Raw genomic sequence first — 15,947 nt, 5'->3', positions numbered from 1 at the left:
TTGATTGCTAACATGATTGGATATTCTGATATCAAAATATGCATGAAGGCCAATGTTTAATCATATTAAATTACTTATAATAATTAACTCAATTACCTAACAATACCAATCCAGCTTAAACGTCATCCTAAAAAGCAAAGAGGTGACAGAAGTGACCTTAAGCAATCATAAGGAATAATGCTAAATCTAGTTCTTCTGGTGATTAAATGAGAGAAAAAGTGATTTAGCAGTGTGTTTATGAAGATCCTAATCATGCCACTGATGATTAACAACACAGAGGAGAATAACATGTTTGCAGTGGTTCAATTACAAGCATATAATTACCCAGATGGAATAATTAGATACATTAACAGAGTGTTCAGATAGAGCAGATAGCAGTGAGTAGGACGGTGAGCGTGTGAGCGGGTGAATCATTATCCCATCACTCCAGCTGGAGGGGATGTGACACTCTGCCTGACATTAGTGGAATGAGAAAAATCTCTCAGCCACGACAGGAAGTGAACTGCTCTCACGGTTCAAGAAGACCAAAACCGGAACATAACACAAGGTTCATCGAGGTAAAAACAACTCCTGTTGAGTGGATCCTGCTCCGCTCTGACGGAGACAAACTCTGACAGCGGCGGCTCGAGGGGGAATAAATACTTAATCGTAAAATCTGAAAAAAAATCCAGATGGAAGAAAATGCAATCTGTGAAACACTTTGAAAACTGCAGATTTTTAATAAGGGTTACACAGAACCCCTCCAGCTAAATGCTTTCAGCGTTGCGTGGTCGGTGTATGCTTGTCATGATTCATGTTTTATTGAAAGGGCTGGGGATTCAAACGGACTCCGATTTCACTGAAAGACGGCTGATCCGTCAAGAAGCTGCAACAACATGAAGCTGTGTCTTTCATAAGACACTTTAAGTATTTGGTTAATACGTCTTTGTCTCCCTTTGTTAATGTTAAAGTTATTACAGTTCTCAAACTGAAGAAAAACAACAATCACTGCTCGCTGTGAATCTTCTAATAGCTACACTTGAGCTGAGTCATTCTCAGATGACTTCACCGGGTTTTATTCTTCAAAGGCACAGCAATATGAAGTGTGTTTGATGAATGTACAGCTCAATAAAGATTAAAGAGGATGTTAAGCTGATATTGACTCTGGTTCTATTAAAAATATGCAAACCATTTCAGAGTTAGTGTAGAGTTCATAATTGATGATCAGGGACTTAGCTGTGACCACAACCTGAAACTGCATTAAGCTGTGAAGCCACTGTGGAACAGAAACACTCCAAACCGATAACCCAATCCAACATTTCATCCTCGGGGATATTCAAAAAGCAAGTTCAACAGGACCAGGGTTATATCTGACTTATCTGGCTCAACAAACCATAACCCCTCACCAGAGATAACCGGTGCCACAGAGGGGGTTGTTTCTTTGTTAACCCATTCTTCCTCATGCTTTGAGCACGTTCCCATGAGTTGACGCATTCACTTCAAGACAAGGATAGATTGCCGCCTAATTTATAAGTTTTATAGGAGTCTTTTTTTTTAAGGGAACCAGTTGCTGCATTTAAGAGAGGAATGCTGAAGAAATATCAAGAAAATCTACAAGTAATTTAATTAAGAAAATGTAATTTATCACATGCAATCCAGGCCTCCTGCTTATTTCTAATTTAATAACTGTGCCTTCTGAAGCTCTTAAAGTTCAAACTTGATGTGGCAGATTTAGACGTTATGCTCAAGGATGCATTTAGAAAGTTGTACTCACCTATAACTCTGGGAAATATAGCAGACCACTCCAAATGTTTTTTAAAATCGTTATCCCTACATGTATGGCATTCCAGTGTTTGTTGAATTCCAACACAGAGAAATGTTGTCAGTAGTTTATAGAATACAATTTTTTTTTAAATCATTCAACTCAAAGACAAAACTATAAATAGTCAAACCAGAGAAACTGATAATGCTATGGTCTTTGAATTTTTTCCAGAGCGATATCTGCAAACTATGTGCATGTTTTTTTTTGTTATCATTGTGTGGATGGGAGAAATTCTCCATAATTTACAGCTCGAAAAAATGAAATATACATTGAAAAGCTCTTCATGGAAGTTTAAAATTACTTGGGGTGCCTATGCAAAGACAACAACCTTCCCAGAAATCCCTTATTTATTTATTTATATATGAATCTGCTCTGCTCAGAAATGTACATCACTATTGATTATGAACATGTGCAGCTATTCTCAAAGGAACTAGTTCGTAAACAGTGCTCTTCAGCTGATTTATTCCAAACTCTGAAGATAATCTGGTCCATAAGCATAAACTGCTGTGGTCTAACCATGATAAAATCCAGCCACCTTCATACTACAGACTCATCTGTCACGGTACACCCCTCTGGTTGTTTTGACTACCATGTAAGCAAACCATTGCCTCCTCACACATCCAGCGCATACAGAACAGAACAATATTGGCATTGATTTAAATATTTCCTTTATCTGAATGATAATTTAAGTTGGAAAATGTATAGGAAGGCAATGTCCTTTCCAGACAGTCGTCAAGAACATCATCACACTCTTCCCTCTCTCGTAAACATGTTGTTGTGCATGCATTTGCACAAAGCCTCTCTGACATAAAATTACATATGATGCACGTTCACTTTAGTGGACAGAAAATTGCACATTTTACAAGCATGTAACATTTGTTGATTGTGAAAGGAAGTGTAGTTTCTGAATGTTGATGAGTAGGACATAATGAGCCAGCAGCATGAGCTGTCCTGCTTGATGTTTTATTCAGTGTTTGCTCAACTGTTGGGTGGGCTTTCATCAAATACTGTTATCTTTCTACACATGCAATGCTAACATCATTTCTCTTCTTCTATTGTCACAGAGTTACACTGCATGTTACATTCTGTCCTGCTGACGGATGTGATATTTTAACATTGTATCATTTCCCTGTGATTTGCTTTTATAAGGTACACATGGTATCTTCCTAACGGTGCATAAAGCCAAAATTCTTCATCTATTAGGCTTAAAAACACTTTAACATGACACCAATTGAAGATGTGAGAAGAAGCTGAGCATAGGTTTATACTTTATATCAGTTAAATGAATGGTATCAATATTAAAAGTACTCTTTTCAATATATTGTGTTTTTATATAATTATCCACCAATTATCAATGACCAATACATGGGCATTTTCAGTTTGTCAATATGGTGCTAATTTTAGATTCTTTTTTTATATACTGGGTTTTATTTGTGTATATTGGTAGTAAATTACTGCATCATATCATATAAGTATTTCAAAGTAACTAGCAACTCTGTAATAATTCCAGGGGACATTGTTTTTGTGACAGTTTTCCATTAGAAAATAATAATAATAAAATAAAACTGAAATAAAATATAATATATTATATAATATAATAATAAGTATGTGCAATAAGAGATAAGATAGGATATATAGAAATAAAACCAAAAGTAAAATGTCCAATAAAACATAACATATTAGGTCAGAGTGCAGGCAGTACAGGCAGGAAGGACTTCCACTTCACTCTATGGTGCATCTTGGTAGAATGAGTCTTTCACTGAAGGTACTCTTGTGCCTGATCAGTGTGTCAAGGAGTGGGTGGGAGACATGTTTAAGATGATCAGCACCTCGGACAGCCGTCAGAGAGTCCAGTTAAATAGTTCTGGTGTAAAAAGGGTAATATTTGACCTTTAATTACAATGGAGTAGAAGTATAACGTAGCATACAATGGACATACTGAAGTAAAGTATGACAAAATAGTGTGGTTCTTTGGTAAATGTACTTTGTTACTTTGTCCACCACTGTGTCGCACACAGTCCATTAACAAACCAAACAAGCACACAACTGTAATACATCAAGCAACTAATCATCCGTGAGGCATGTGGACGCATAATTTAATAAATCAAGGTTTTGGTTCATTTATTCTTGTAAAAAAAAAATCCAACGCGGGAGTAGCAAATGAGTCCAGCTGCTAAGCAATAATTTATCAGACGGAAAATGTGAGCAGTGAGAAGTAAGAAACCCAAACCCAGCCATCCCAGTACCACCAGTTTTACTTGGAAGGTTTAAAACTTCTCAGGCCCACTGGCTTTCTGCATAAGCCAAGGGCACTGCAGCAGCCAAATGGGGCTGGCAGCCCATCCTGCACTCATACCCTCGTGGACTTGTGTCCCGGTGGTGTAAACCACGAGATCCTGCCCCAGAGAAAACGTTGGGGTCAAGTCAGTGATAACATGCAGAGGAGGGGCCTGCCAAGTGAGACTATCAGTGCCAAATGTCTGTTCTGTCTCTTACACCTGCTCCATTTGTCTCTATTCATGCCTTCTCTGTCTTTCTATTGTCACACACATTGATCACTCTCTGTCTCACTCACTAAAAGGCTGTGTTAATTCTCCAAAGGCAGTTCTGTCAGGGTCATATATTACCAGCACTTCGGATAACATCAACCACTCTATATGGGGCTTTTGACTTGCCCTGCCAACCAAAGATGTAAAGAAACAGTGGGACTAATGGGACACTTGAAAAAATATCTATTTCTTTTAACAAGATTGACAGACTTAAAAATGACTTTCATTCAGACAAGTGAAGTTTACTTTTGGAAAACATGCAATTATTAATGAATGAATTACCTACTCGAAATGTATTGAGATAAGACAACCATTATGTTGAAATCTGTAGGTAGGTTTTTGATGTCATCTAAAATCACATTTTACTGTGTGAGAGAAGGCTGCTGCACTTTTAACCCATTCTGTCAATTAAAAGGACACACACAGGTAATCTCCCTCTGCATGTTGATCCAACTATCTGTGTAGTCTGTGTAAGTACTTGTATAGTATACTTGCTACTTGTAAGCTACTTGTATGGCTACAAATACTTAAATATTAATCCAACTTTACTTTCCAAGATGCTTGTAGTGGCGAGGAAGCAGTAGGTGGTGAAGCAACAGGCATGTAACAAAACGGTTCAGACGATCATTTTAAAGTAACGTAAATAAAATATGATGTGTGTCACAGCTGCATGAGCCATCTTTATTATGTATAGCCTATAACAGTATTTTATGATCTCTTTCAAATGAGCATAACCATGTTAATGACATAATATATAATTTGGCATAAGGTGGTTTGTATTGTCCAGCATTGTTTCATGCTCTCTGGTATGTCACAGGTGCTGGAAGACTTGTGCAAAGATCCACCAGTGCCTCCTCACTAATAGCCTTCTCCCTTCTTCAGATTTATTTTAGGAATATAGACATCCTTCAAATAGAGTGCTGAGATTGATTTTTGGATCACAGGTCAGGGAAGTAGAAGAGAGGACGAGGAGGCCAAAAATAGAAACATGAGAAGAGTGGACAATGGCAACATGATTTCTTCCCTCTGCTTTGCATGCATTCCCGATTGTACTATAATTACCATAGCCTTTCTCCTGGTTCCAAGTAGACCTTTCTTCTCAGATTACAATGTCACATTCAGGGGCATCAAAATATGTATAATACTGCACTATGAAATATGAACATCTTGATATTCAACCAAATATATATATATATTTATTTTGGTCCCTAGGGTATTTTGTTTCTCCTCTGGGATCATTCGGAAAACGATACCTTAATCAGATTATAGTGAACCCCTTCAATCACTTTAAGCAGACCGACAACCACTTCAAAAACCTCACCAAAAAATAAAATAGTTATTGCCCTTGGTTTCGAGGAAAAGAAATCAAGAATGGTTGACAAAAGACAGGACTATTCATCCGTTGTTTTGTCCTTGAAGCAAATTAATTTTAACTGAGCCATACCAGCTCAAACCATGATTCAGCAAAGTGAACAGAGCAGGATAAAGTCTTACCTGCCAGAAGATGCTATCTATTGTGCTGCCCAGGAAGCCCTCCCTCGTTTCAGACGACAGGAGTTTGGGTCCAAGGATCGTCATAAACTCCTCGAAATCTACCTGTCCATCACCTGACAGAAAAATATGAAAAAAGGACAGATTATTTCCTGCTGATATTTGCATTGTTTCCAACATTTTTACGTAAATGAACTTTCTTACAATCGAGACCATCCTGCATATCCTAAAGGTGATATCAAACCAAACAGCACTCATCCCAACTATAATGAGAAGTGACTTTTTTCCCTGGAGAGTTAGTCCAAACGTGTCATCAAGGGTCCCTGTGTTTACATAAAAACACCACTTCTTTTGTATTTCTATGACAACGATATCTTGATAACAACAATATGCTGTATGACTGATTAGCTCGGCCCCCTTGGACTTATTGTATGTACTGTATGTGCTTCTATATACAGTGGGGCAAAAAAGTATTTAGTCAGCCACCAATTGTGCAAGTTCTCCCATTTAAAAAGATGAGAGAGGCCTGTATTTTTTATCATAGGTATACCTCAACTATGAGAGACAGAATGAGAAAAAAAAATCCAGAAAATCACATTGTAGGATTTTTAAAGAATTATTTTCAAATGATTGTGGAAAATAAGTATTTGGTCAATAACAAAAGTTCATCTCAATACTTTGTTATATACCCTTTGTTGGCAATGACAGAGGTCAAACGTTTTCTGTAAGTCTTCACAAGGTTTTCACACACTGTTGCTGGTATTTTGGCCCATTCCTCCATGCAGATCTCCTCTAAAGCAGTGATGTTTTGGGGCTGTCGCTGGGCAACACGGACTTTCGACTCCCTCCAAAGATTTTCTATGGGGTTGAGATCTGGAGACTGGCTAGGCCACTCCAGGACCTTGAAATGCTTCTTAAGAAGCCACTCCTTCGTTGCCCTGGCGGTGTGTTTGGGATCATTGTCATGCCCAGCCACGCTTCATCTTCAGTGCCCTTGCTGATGGAAGGAGGTTTTCACTCAAAATCTCACGATACATGGCCCCATTCATTCTTTCCTTTACACGGATCAGTCGTCCTGGTCCCTTTGCAGAAAAACAGCCCCAAAGCATGATGTTTCCACCCCCATGCTTCACAGTAGGTATGGTGTTCTTTGGATGCAACTCTGCATTCTTTCTCCTCCAAACACGACGAGTTGAGTTTTTACCAAAAAGTTCTATTTTGGTTTCATCTGACCATATGACATTCTCCCAATCCTCTTCTGGATCATCCAAATGCCCTCTAGCAAACTTCAGACGGGCCTGGACATGTACTGGCTTAAGCAGGGGGACACGTCTGGAACTGCAGGATTTAAGTCCCTGGCGGTGTAGTGTGTTACTGATGGTAGCCTCTGTTACTTTGGTCCCAGCTCTCTGCAGGTCATTCACTAGGTCCCCCCGTGTGGTTGTGGGATTTTTGCTCACCGTTCTTGTGATCATTTTGACCCCACGGGGTGAGATCTTGCGTGGAGCCCCAGATCGAGGGAGATTAGCAGTGGTCTTGTATGTCTTCCATTTTCTAATAATTGCTCCCACAGTTGATTTCTTCACACCAAGCTGCTTACCTATTGCAGATTCAGTTTTCCCAGCCTGGTGCAGGTCTACAATTTTGTCTCTGGTCTCCTTTGACAGCTCTTTGGTCTTGGCCATAGTGGAGTTTGGAGTATGACTGTTTGAGGTTGTGGACAGGTGTCTTTTATACTGATAACGAGTTCAAAAAGGTGCCATTAATACAGGTAACGAGTGGAGGACAGAGGAGCCTCTTAAAGAAGAAGTTACAGGTCTGTGAGAGCCAGAAATCTTGCTTGTTTGTAGGTGACCAAATACTTATTTTACCGAGGAGTTTACCAATAAATTCTTTAAAAATCCTACAATGTGATTTTCTGGATTTTTTTTTCTCATTTTGTCTCTCATAGTTGAGGTGTACCTATGATAAAAATTACAGGCCTCTCTCATCTTTTTAAATGGGAGAACTTGCACAATTGGTGGCTGACTAAATACTTTTTTGCCCCACTGTATTTGTTTGACATTGTTTTTCAAACCATGAACACCAACTGGAGGGTTCTTGCCCTCTCACTTTAACTGAATGAGCTTCACCGCTCAGTCTGACAGCTGAGCGAGGAGGATGATCCGCATACGGAGGTTAAAGTCACAACCTCGCCAGCAGCAACATGCAGGGTCCGCCCGACCGATCTGCACAAACAAAAATCCCTTTTTGGTCTTTGCTTTGATAGTTTCTACACAAAAAAGTTGGTGCGCCCTGACTAAAAACATGCTTTGGGCCACACTTTTGCTCGAGGCTGCCACTTGCAATAACATGCACTCTGTTCTCAACGGAATCCATTATAAAAGATGCTGGTGCTCACAAAAAGGTGTTAAGTGAACACAGGACCATAATGTGTGGGTCAACTTTCCCACGTTACACTGTGGGAAGGTTATGTTCAACACAACCTCACTGGTATCTCTTCATTAGTTTGAAACAGGCTGCACCCTCAGGGCTGTAAAATTGAAACCCCAAAAAGAGAGTGATTAAAGTAGGATCCTCACCACAACAAGGGGAGAATCTACAGATTGCAAACAGACATCAGATTGTATAAAAACCAGTGAGAGCATGACCGTACTTCTCACTGGATTTATTGCCTCATCAAACACTTTCGTATTGGGCTTATGGTCTCATTTGCTAGTTATAAGACTTCTTCAAAACAGGCTGGTTTATTTTTTTAGAATGATCCTATTTAGAGTAAAATATGCCATAAAGCAGTGTATGCTTTATGGAACTATTGTCATGATGTTGCTATTTTGCTTCCCATTTTACAGATTAAAAAAAATGTTCTTTTCTTGTATCATGTCTGTTTTTATGTCCTGTCTTTGTGTGTTTTCTGGCCTGTTTTGATGGTCTTATTAGTTCCACCTGTTCCTCATTAGCCCTGCAACCACCTGACCTCCTGGTCTGCGCTTTCTCCCCTCATTAGTTCTGCTTTTATTTGAGTCATGTTCTTTCCGTTTACTCTTTGTTGGATCCTAGTTTTATCGTGATTGGTAAGTTCTGTTCTCTTTTGTCTTGTCAGATTTGTCTTATTTGGGTCCACCCTGCTTCTCTTACCTGACCGCCATGGTGTTTTTCAATTTGGGTGCTAATTTTTAAGGGTTTTCAGTTCATAAAAAATAATTGTGACACTACTGTCACCTATCCGTCATGATCCTTGTTTTGTGTCTGTCATGTCCTTGTTTTCGCCTCTTGTTTCATGTTTAGCTTCACTTCCTGTCTGTGTTTCCCTCCTGATTGTGTCATTGTGTTCACCTGTTGCCCCTGTGTTTCTCCTCCTCCTTCCAGCTGTGTCTCGTCTTGTGATTACCCATGTGTATTTAGTCCCTGTTTCCCTTTTGCCTGTTGTTCTGTCATCGTCATTTCTCACCTGATCTTGTTCATGATACCTTCCTGTTCCTGTCGCCCTTCATGTGTCAAGCTAAGTGTTTTTGTTGTCCTGTAATCCCCTTGCTTCGTGTTTTCGTCAACAGCTTTTGAATAAAGCACGCTTTTTGTTTGGACCCCTACCTGCCTCCCCTTGATTTACTGCACTTAGGTCCTGTTTCCCCAACCCCCGACAGTACGACCGAACCAGATATGGACCCAGCAGTTCTTACTACACACCAAGAGCAGTATGAGCTTACATACACTCTGGAGTGCATTTTTGAGGATTGGAGGAGAGCCTCCTCTTACAGGGCCAAAAAAAGCTGCCCTAATAGAGGCACATTTGGAGGTCACCAAGAAGCCGTGGCTAAAAAGCTTGTTGCCAAAATGGCTGAGAATTTTTTCATGCAGCCCAAAGGGACATCCTCCAGCCACCAATCCCTTCTTGGGATCCCGCCTTGCCTTTGGAGGTCCACGGAGCCTACAGCAGTCTGCTAAGTGGTGCAGGGCATGACTACCAGCCCGTGCTCCTGCAGCCAAGCCTCCTGCAGCCTCGCCTGTCCATTCGACTCCAGCCACGCCTTTCCAGTCGACTCCAGCCACACCTGTCCTGCCGTCTCCACCCTCGCCTGTCCAGGCGACTCCAGCCTCGCCTGTCCAGTCGACCCCAGCCACGCCTGTCCTGGTGACTCCCGCCTCGCCTGTCCAGTCAACCCAAGCTTCTCCTATCCAGTCGACTCCAGCATCGCCTCTAGCCTCACCTGTCGAGTCGACCCCAGCTTCGCCTGTCCAGTTGGGGGTCCCACTGACACCTGTTCCGTCAGGGGTCCCACCAACACCTGTTCTTGTTCTGTTGGGGGTCCCGCCGTCACCTGTTCCGCCGGGGGTCCCGCCAACTCCTCATCCCGTGAAGTCGCTGGTCCCTCCGACACCTGGTCCGTTGGTGGTCCCACCGATCCATGTCCCTTTCCAGTCGGGGGCCCGGCCGACCCATTTCCCTGTCTAGTCGGGGGCCCGGCTGATGCATGTCCCTGTCCCGTTGGGGGTCCCTCCGACTCAAGTTCATGTCCCGTCGACTCAAGCTCATGTCCCACCAACTCTAGTTCATGTCCCATCGGTGGTCCAGCCAATACCAGTACTACCGGGGGTCCCACCGAAGTCACTGCCTGCCTCTTCGGGGCCCCGCCGACGCCAGTACCAACGGGAGTCCTGCCGTCAACAGCTCATGTCCCATCGGGGGTCCTGCCGAATGGTGCTCTTGTCTCCTCGGTGGCCCTGCCACCTCCTGCTCCAGGTGCTCCTTACCTTTCTCCAGAGTGGTCCCGCCAACCTCCTGCCCGTCCTCCAGAGGGTTCCTCGTGTGGCCTGCACCGGCCTCCTCCTGCCTCGTGGTCCTCCGGAGCTATTCCACCGTTCTCCAGGTCGTCCTGCAGAGTTCCTTCGCCACGGTCTATGCCCCTACCTCCGCCCATGTCCCCGCCCCTGTATCCGGCCTCCGGAATTCCCTTGCCACGGTCTACCCCCCTACCTCCGCCCATGTCCTCGCCCATGTCTCCGGCCTCCGGAATTCCCTCGCTGTGGCCTCCGCCCATGTTTCCGGCCTCCAGAGTTCCCTCGCATGGTCTACGCCCCTGGCTCAGTCCCCCGGAGTTCCCTTGCCGTGGTCTATGCCCATGTCTCCGACCCCCTCAGTTCCTTTGCCACAAGCGCTGTCCATGCTCTGTGTCATGCTCTGCCTTGCCCCCGGGTCGTCCGCCCGAGACACCCTCCTCGTCCTCTGTCTTGCCCCCGTGCCGCCTGCCCAAATCCCTCATCCGGACCCACTCCACCCACCCTTTTGGCTCTTGTTCGGTCGTCGTCATTTCTCACCTGATCTTGTTCATGATACCTGCCTGTTCCTGTCGCCCTTCATGTGTCAAGCTAAGTGTTTTGTTGTCCTGTATTCCTTTGCTTCGTGTTTTCGTCAACAGCTTTTGAATAAAGCTCACTCTTTGTTTGGACCACTACCTGCCTCCCCTTGATTTACTGCACTTGGGTCCTATTTCCCCCAACCCTGAAACTATCAGTAACTTGTTGAGCATTCAGTTGTACTGCTATAGCTTCACCCTTTGGTGTCACTTCCAGTTCCAAAAAAAACAAGTTGGAGATGACCAAAATGTCAAACTCAAGGCTTCTGAGCCAAAGACCACAAACTAATAGGTGACATCACTGTGACTGCACTTGATATGCAGTATACAGTATAGGGTTTTGAGTGAGAGGCTAACTGGCTACGCTGGGTGTTGAGGGAAAAGTAGGCTGTGAACCTTTCCTGGAATAAACCGAAAAACATAGCATATATATAATTGATACCTTAAGGGTTGCAAAAGTTTTCCTGCAGTTTCTTTTTGTTATAACATACTATGTCTTGGCTTAAGGAGAAATACGAACAGTGATGGTGTCTTTGTTGTTTTAATTCAAGCACAGCAAGCTTCCAATCATACAGTGAAGTTTGCTACAGAGACACAAAATAAAAATAATGAGCTCTGACTGTCTCTATCGTTGTGGATATGAAAAAGATCAAAGTCCCAGTTACTGTATCAGACACAACATGAAGCTTCTGCTGAGTACATGGAATCCAACAGGACTAATCTGGGAGCCTGCTCATTCAAACTACTGCCAACACCAAACATCAGAACTCTGCGGATAGCAACACATTCAAAATCACCTTATTTTTTATCTTTGAGTGGAGTTGTTTTAAACCCCACTGAGGTTTGCTTTTATCTCCCATGCAGAGTTTGTCTGTTTGTCTTAACCATATGTTTAGATACGTTTTTTTTTAAATAGGGTGGACCGACAGCTCACTTGCTTTTACAATAAGTGAATTTATAGCTATGACAAATACAACCTAAAGTAAGACCATATCAGCAGCTGAACGGCTAAGATACTGTCTTTAATTCTTTCAAAACCCAGGTTGTTTGCTGTCTTTTTTTTTCTTCCTGTATCTGTGTCAGGATGTAACCTAACGATGCAGCAAAACACATAATGTTTCCTGACCTACAGTAACTCTGATCCTGCTCCAACTGTGCCAGCAACTCTCGGGAATACAGACACTGTCACGTTTAATGCTACACTGACTGCACTTGTAGCCATGCATATTCAGCAGGACTGCAGGGCAAGATTCCTAGATTCTAGGATGTCGGGACGGGAGGATGGATGGACCACAGTAGAGATAAGGGGGATTGGGTGAACAGGTTCAAGGTTAGACAGGATGACTGAGTGGAACGTGAAAGGAGTTTAAAGTCCTGTTTTGTATGGTTCTCATCAACCCTGAGTCCGGCAGCTAACAACTCCTGACAAAACGGCTACATACTCTCTGCCCAGGAACAAACAGCAGGCGGATCAAGTTAGAGACTAGTGTAGATGACAAGATCTAGCAAGTGTGAGATCTAGCAGCTAAAGGATAACATGTTTTACTCAAGAAAAATAGGGTTAAAAACTAGGTAAAGTTGAATTTCAGGTGGCCAGACTGTGTATAAGAAGTGGATGAAGCACTGTGATGCCTTTGGTTTGTTGACCATGGTTTTCCTTTTAGTTTGGGATTTTTGCCAGTGCCGTTTTCTTTTTTTTGGAACCAGAAGTGAAACTAGTTGATTACAATGACCAAACAAAATGTTACAGTTAACTTCCATGAATGTAAAAAAAGTGTGAAAGGGTTAAAGTTGTAAAATCGAAACAAAGACAACACCTTGATAGCGACCTGCCAATCATAAAGAAGCCGTGCCCTAACATATAGTGAACACTTATATTTACATAACTATTTCACCAGGGAATATGGTCCGATACAAGCCCTGAGTAAGTTTAGTGAACTATACAGTAATTGGATTTTGGAGCCAAAGAGGATTGAATAAAAGTCAGTGGTCAGATTCAATTGGCAACCACACATTAAGACAACTCCAAAGTAGGCCTTCATCTATCCATACATTATTACTTTGCATTCTGGCTCAGCTCTCTCTAACAAAGTCAGCCTACTATCAATTACTTTTTGTAAAGCTCTTTGAGATGCCTTGTGTTGAAGTGTGCTTTATAAATAGACATGTCTTGCCTGGCTTTGCTTTAACATGAGTCCATGTATTCATTAATGTTCAAACCACCCGCTTTAGACAAGTCTGCAGCAAGCATTTGTGCTTCAGCTTGAATTAGTATGCTAAATTATTACAAAAAAGGATGCAAAGTCCTTCTTCCCTTAGATACAGACAAACAACTTTGATCAAATACAAACAGGTATAAAACGAAGTGTAGGTCCCTGTTGGTTAGTTATTACAAGTCTATAGATCCATATTTATAGGTTGGAGTCAAAGTCAAAGAGAAAAATGGCTTCAAGGAAATTGACACAGGAAGAAAAAGAAGAACATGCGTCGTCTACATTTAGAAAAAAGAAGGTTGGTGCAATGCTGCAATCTGGAACCAAGAACAGTATTCACACTTCTCGATGAAGGGCATAGACAGCTCAATAGCAATCACATGGATAGGCTTGAGAGCAGTGACGAGTGGAGCAGACAATTGGTCAGTATCTTCTAGAGACCAGCCGGACTTGGCTGCTGGGCTCACAATCAATGGCTGTGACCGTGGATCCAATCCTCACGGCCGCAGACTTGGCCAAGATACAATCACTGCCATCCATTCTCATTCAACTGCTAATACCTAACCCCCAATTCCATAAAGGCAACCTTTGATTAATAGCTGTGTTACTAATGTCAACATCATAGGTCAACAAAATTCATATGAAAAGAGCCTTTTATCAAAAGCTCTGTATACCCCAAAATAAAAACAGGTTCATTCATATTTGGAAATATAACTGCATATTATGAAGACATCTTCTCACATCCTCCGATCAGAGTGTGATGGAGCAGGTTGTGTGGTTCATCCTGCAGTTAACATGTCACCCCAATGTGTGTGAATGATAGTGATTGTTAGCTTCCTTGAGCAGGTGGCACCTTGCTTGGTAGCCCCCTGACCCTGTATGAATGGCATGATGACTGTGTGTGTGTGTGTGTGTGTGTGTGAATGATAGTGTGTGTGTGTGTGTGTGTGTGTGTGTGTGTGTGTGTGTGTGTGTGTGTGTGTGTGTGTGTGTGTGTGTGTGTGTGTGTGTTGTGTGTGTGTGTGTGTGTGTGTGTGTGTGTGTGTGTGTGTGTGTGTGTGTGTGTGTGTGTGTGTGTGTGTGTGTGTGTGTGTGTGTGTGTGTGTGTGTGTGTGCACAAATGCCCCTCCTGTCCCTGGAAAACATTGACTTCAGAAGAGTTTTTCTCCTTAAAAGTTACTTGAGTGTCCATCAGGTCAATGAAAATGTTTCTCAGGATAACACGATCTAGGTCTCAGTCCTCAGTTTGTGCTGCTATAATGCATTCTGTTGGTGGATTGGTTCTGGTGGTTGATTTACTCATTTTGGGTGGGTTGTTTCAGTGCATGTCTTAAAGATCCCTGGCATCACTGTCTGACAGGTGTTGAATGTAAACAAATCAAAATGTATGTTTACAATGCCTTTCGCAATTTGCATGTTTATACATTTGAAGGACTGATAAGTAATCCCCCCCCCCCTAATTGTATTGACTAGAGCCACCAATATGGAGATAGCTAATATTTGCTAGCTAGCTTGTAAGATTGGTGTAATGTAAGTTAGCTTGATTTACAGACAGATAGAGCACAACTTTGTCCATTTTAAAGACAAGCGCCCTTTAGGATCCGCGTAGACACCTGTACTGTCTCCATAGTCAATCACTATGACATATTACACAGAAGGCTGGTTTTAAATAAATAAACAGTCAGTGTAACACACAAAAGGTTCATTAGCTTCCAGAGGCCGCAGGGATTGCTTTAAAAAAAAATCTTGTATGCCATTAATTTACTGCTTTCTCTCATTAGAGTTATTATTTCACCCACCCTCAACCCATTCACTATTAATCAGAAATGTCATGCCAGCAGTGATGAATGCAATCCATGCATCACTGGTAGGGAGAATTTCAGTGGACTGAGATTTTCTTTTGACCTATTATTTCAAGCCTATTCTGTTTAGCGCACCCAGTTCAGTGTGTGTGTGTGTTGTTGTGTGTGTGTGGGGGGGGGGGCACATATGGGCTTTAAGGATGCAGTATTCCTCCTATTCGCCAACCAAAAGTGTTTGTATGTTATCTTAACTGTCCACGTTTTAGTTCTGTCACTTTGTATTCCTGTTCCTGTGAATCAGAAAGATTCTTTTTTACCTGAAAGCTTCTTTGGACATGAACTGAGTGTGAAGGCCTCTTTCTTTATTTGTTTGTCTAAAGCGGTTTGATCGTATCTGAATGAGCTGTCTTTATCTAATCGAAGTTTGGCAAATGAACAAGCACAACGCCCTTGCAAGGCAGTCAGTCGATGCTATGATTCAATAACGCCTTAATGAAGAAAAACCCAAGTTTTTGCTAATGACATGAATCAATACGGACACGTTGACCTAGTGTCATTTAATGGGAAAGACATTCTCCCAGACATTAACTCCAACAAACTCAATTCAAGGAGGCAGAAAGAACAATGAGAACAAGGTGGATAAATAAATAAACAGCATTACACTTCCGGAAGAAAAAGCTGCCGTGACTTTTGTCAGCTGTGAAAGTCGCCTCACCTTCAAGTTGCAACAAGACGTG

At 42.1% G+C, this 15,947-nt stretch overlaps 1 protein-coding gene across 1 annotated transcript in view; it reads right to left on the bottom strand.

The window, feature by feature from the left end:
• caln1 (calneuron 1) overlaps positions 1-15,947 on the bottom strand; it is a 109,877-nt gene that overhangs the window by 60,843 nt on the left and 33,087 nt on the right. The window contains exon 4 of the mRNA XM_063907873.1: positions 5,845-5,957. Within this exon, the coding sequence (XP_063763943.1) occupies positions 5,845-5,957 (113 nt within the window). The remainder of the gene's footprint in view (positions 1-5,844; positions 5,958-15,947) is intronic.

This window comes from Eleginops maclovinus, chromosome 18 (assembly GCF_036324505.1).
Source record: "Eleginops maclovinus isolate JMC-PN-2008 ecotype Puerto Natales chromosome 18, JC_Emac_rtc_rv5, whole genome shotgun sequence".
Lineage (NCBI taxonomy): Eukaryota > Metazoa > Chordata > Actinopteri > Perciformes > Eleginopidae > Eleginops > Eleginops maclovinus.
The sequence above is the reverse complement of the archived record's forward strand: the minus strand, read 5'-3'. Positions and strand labels throughout refer to the sequence as shown.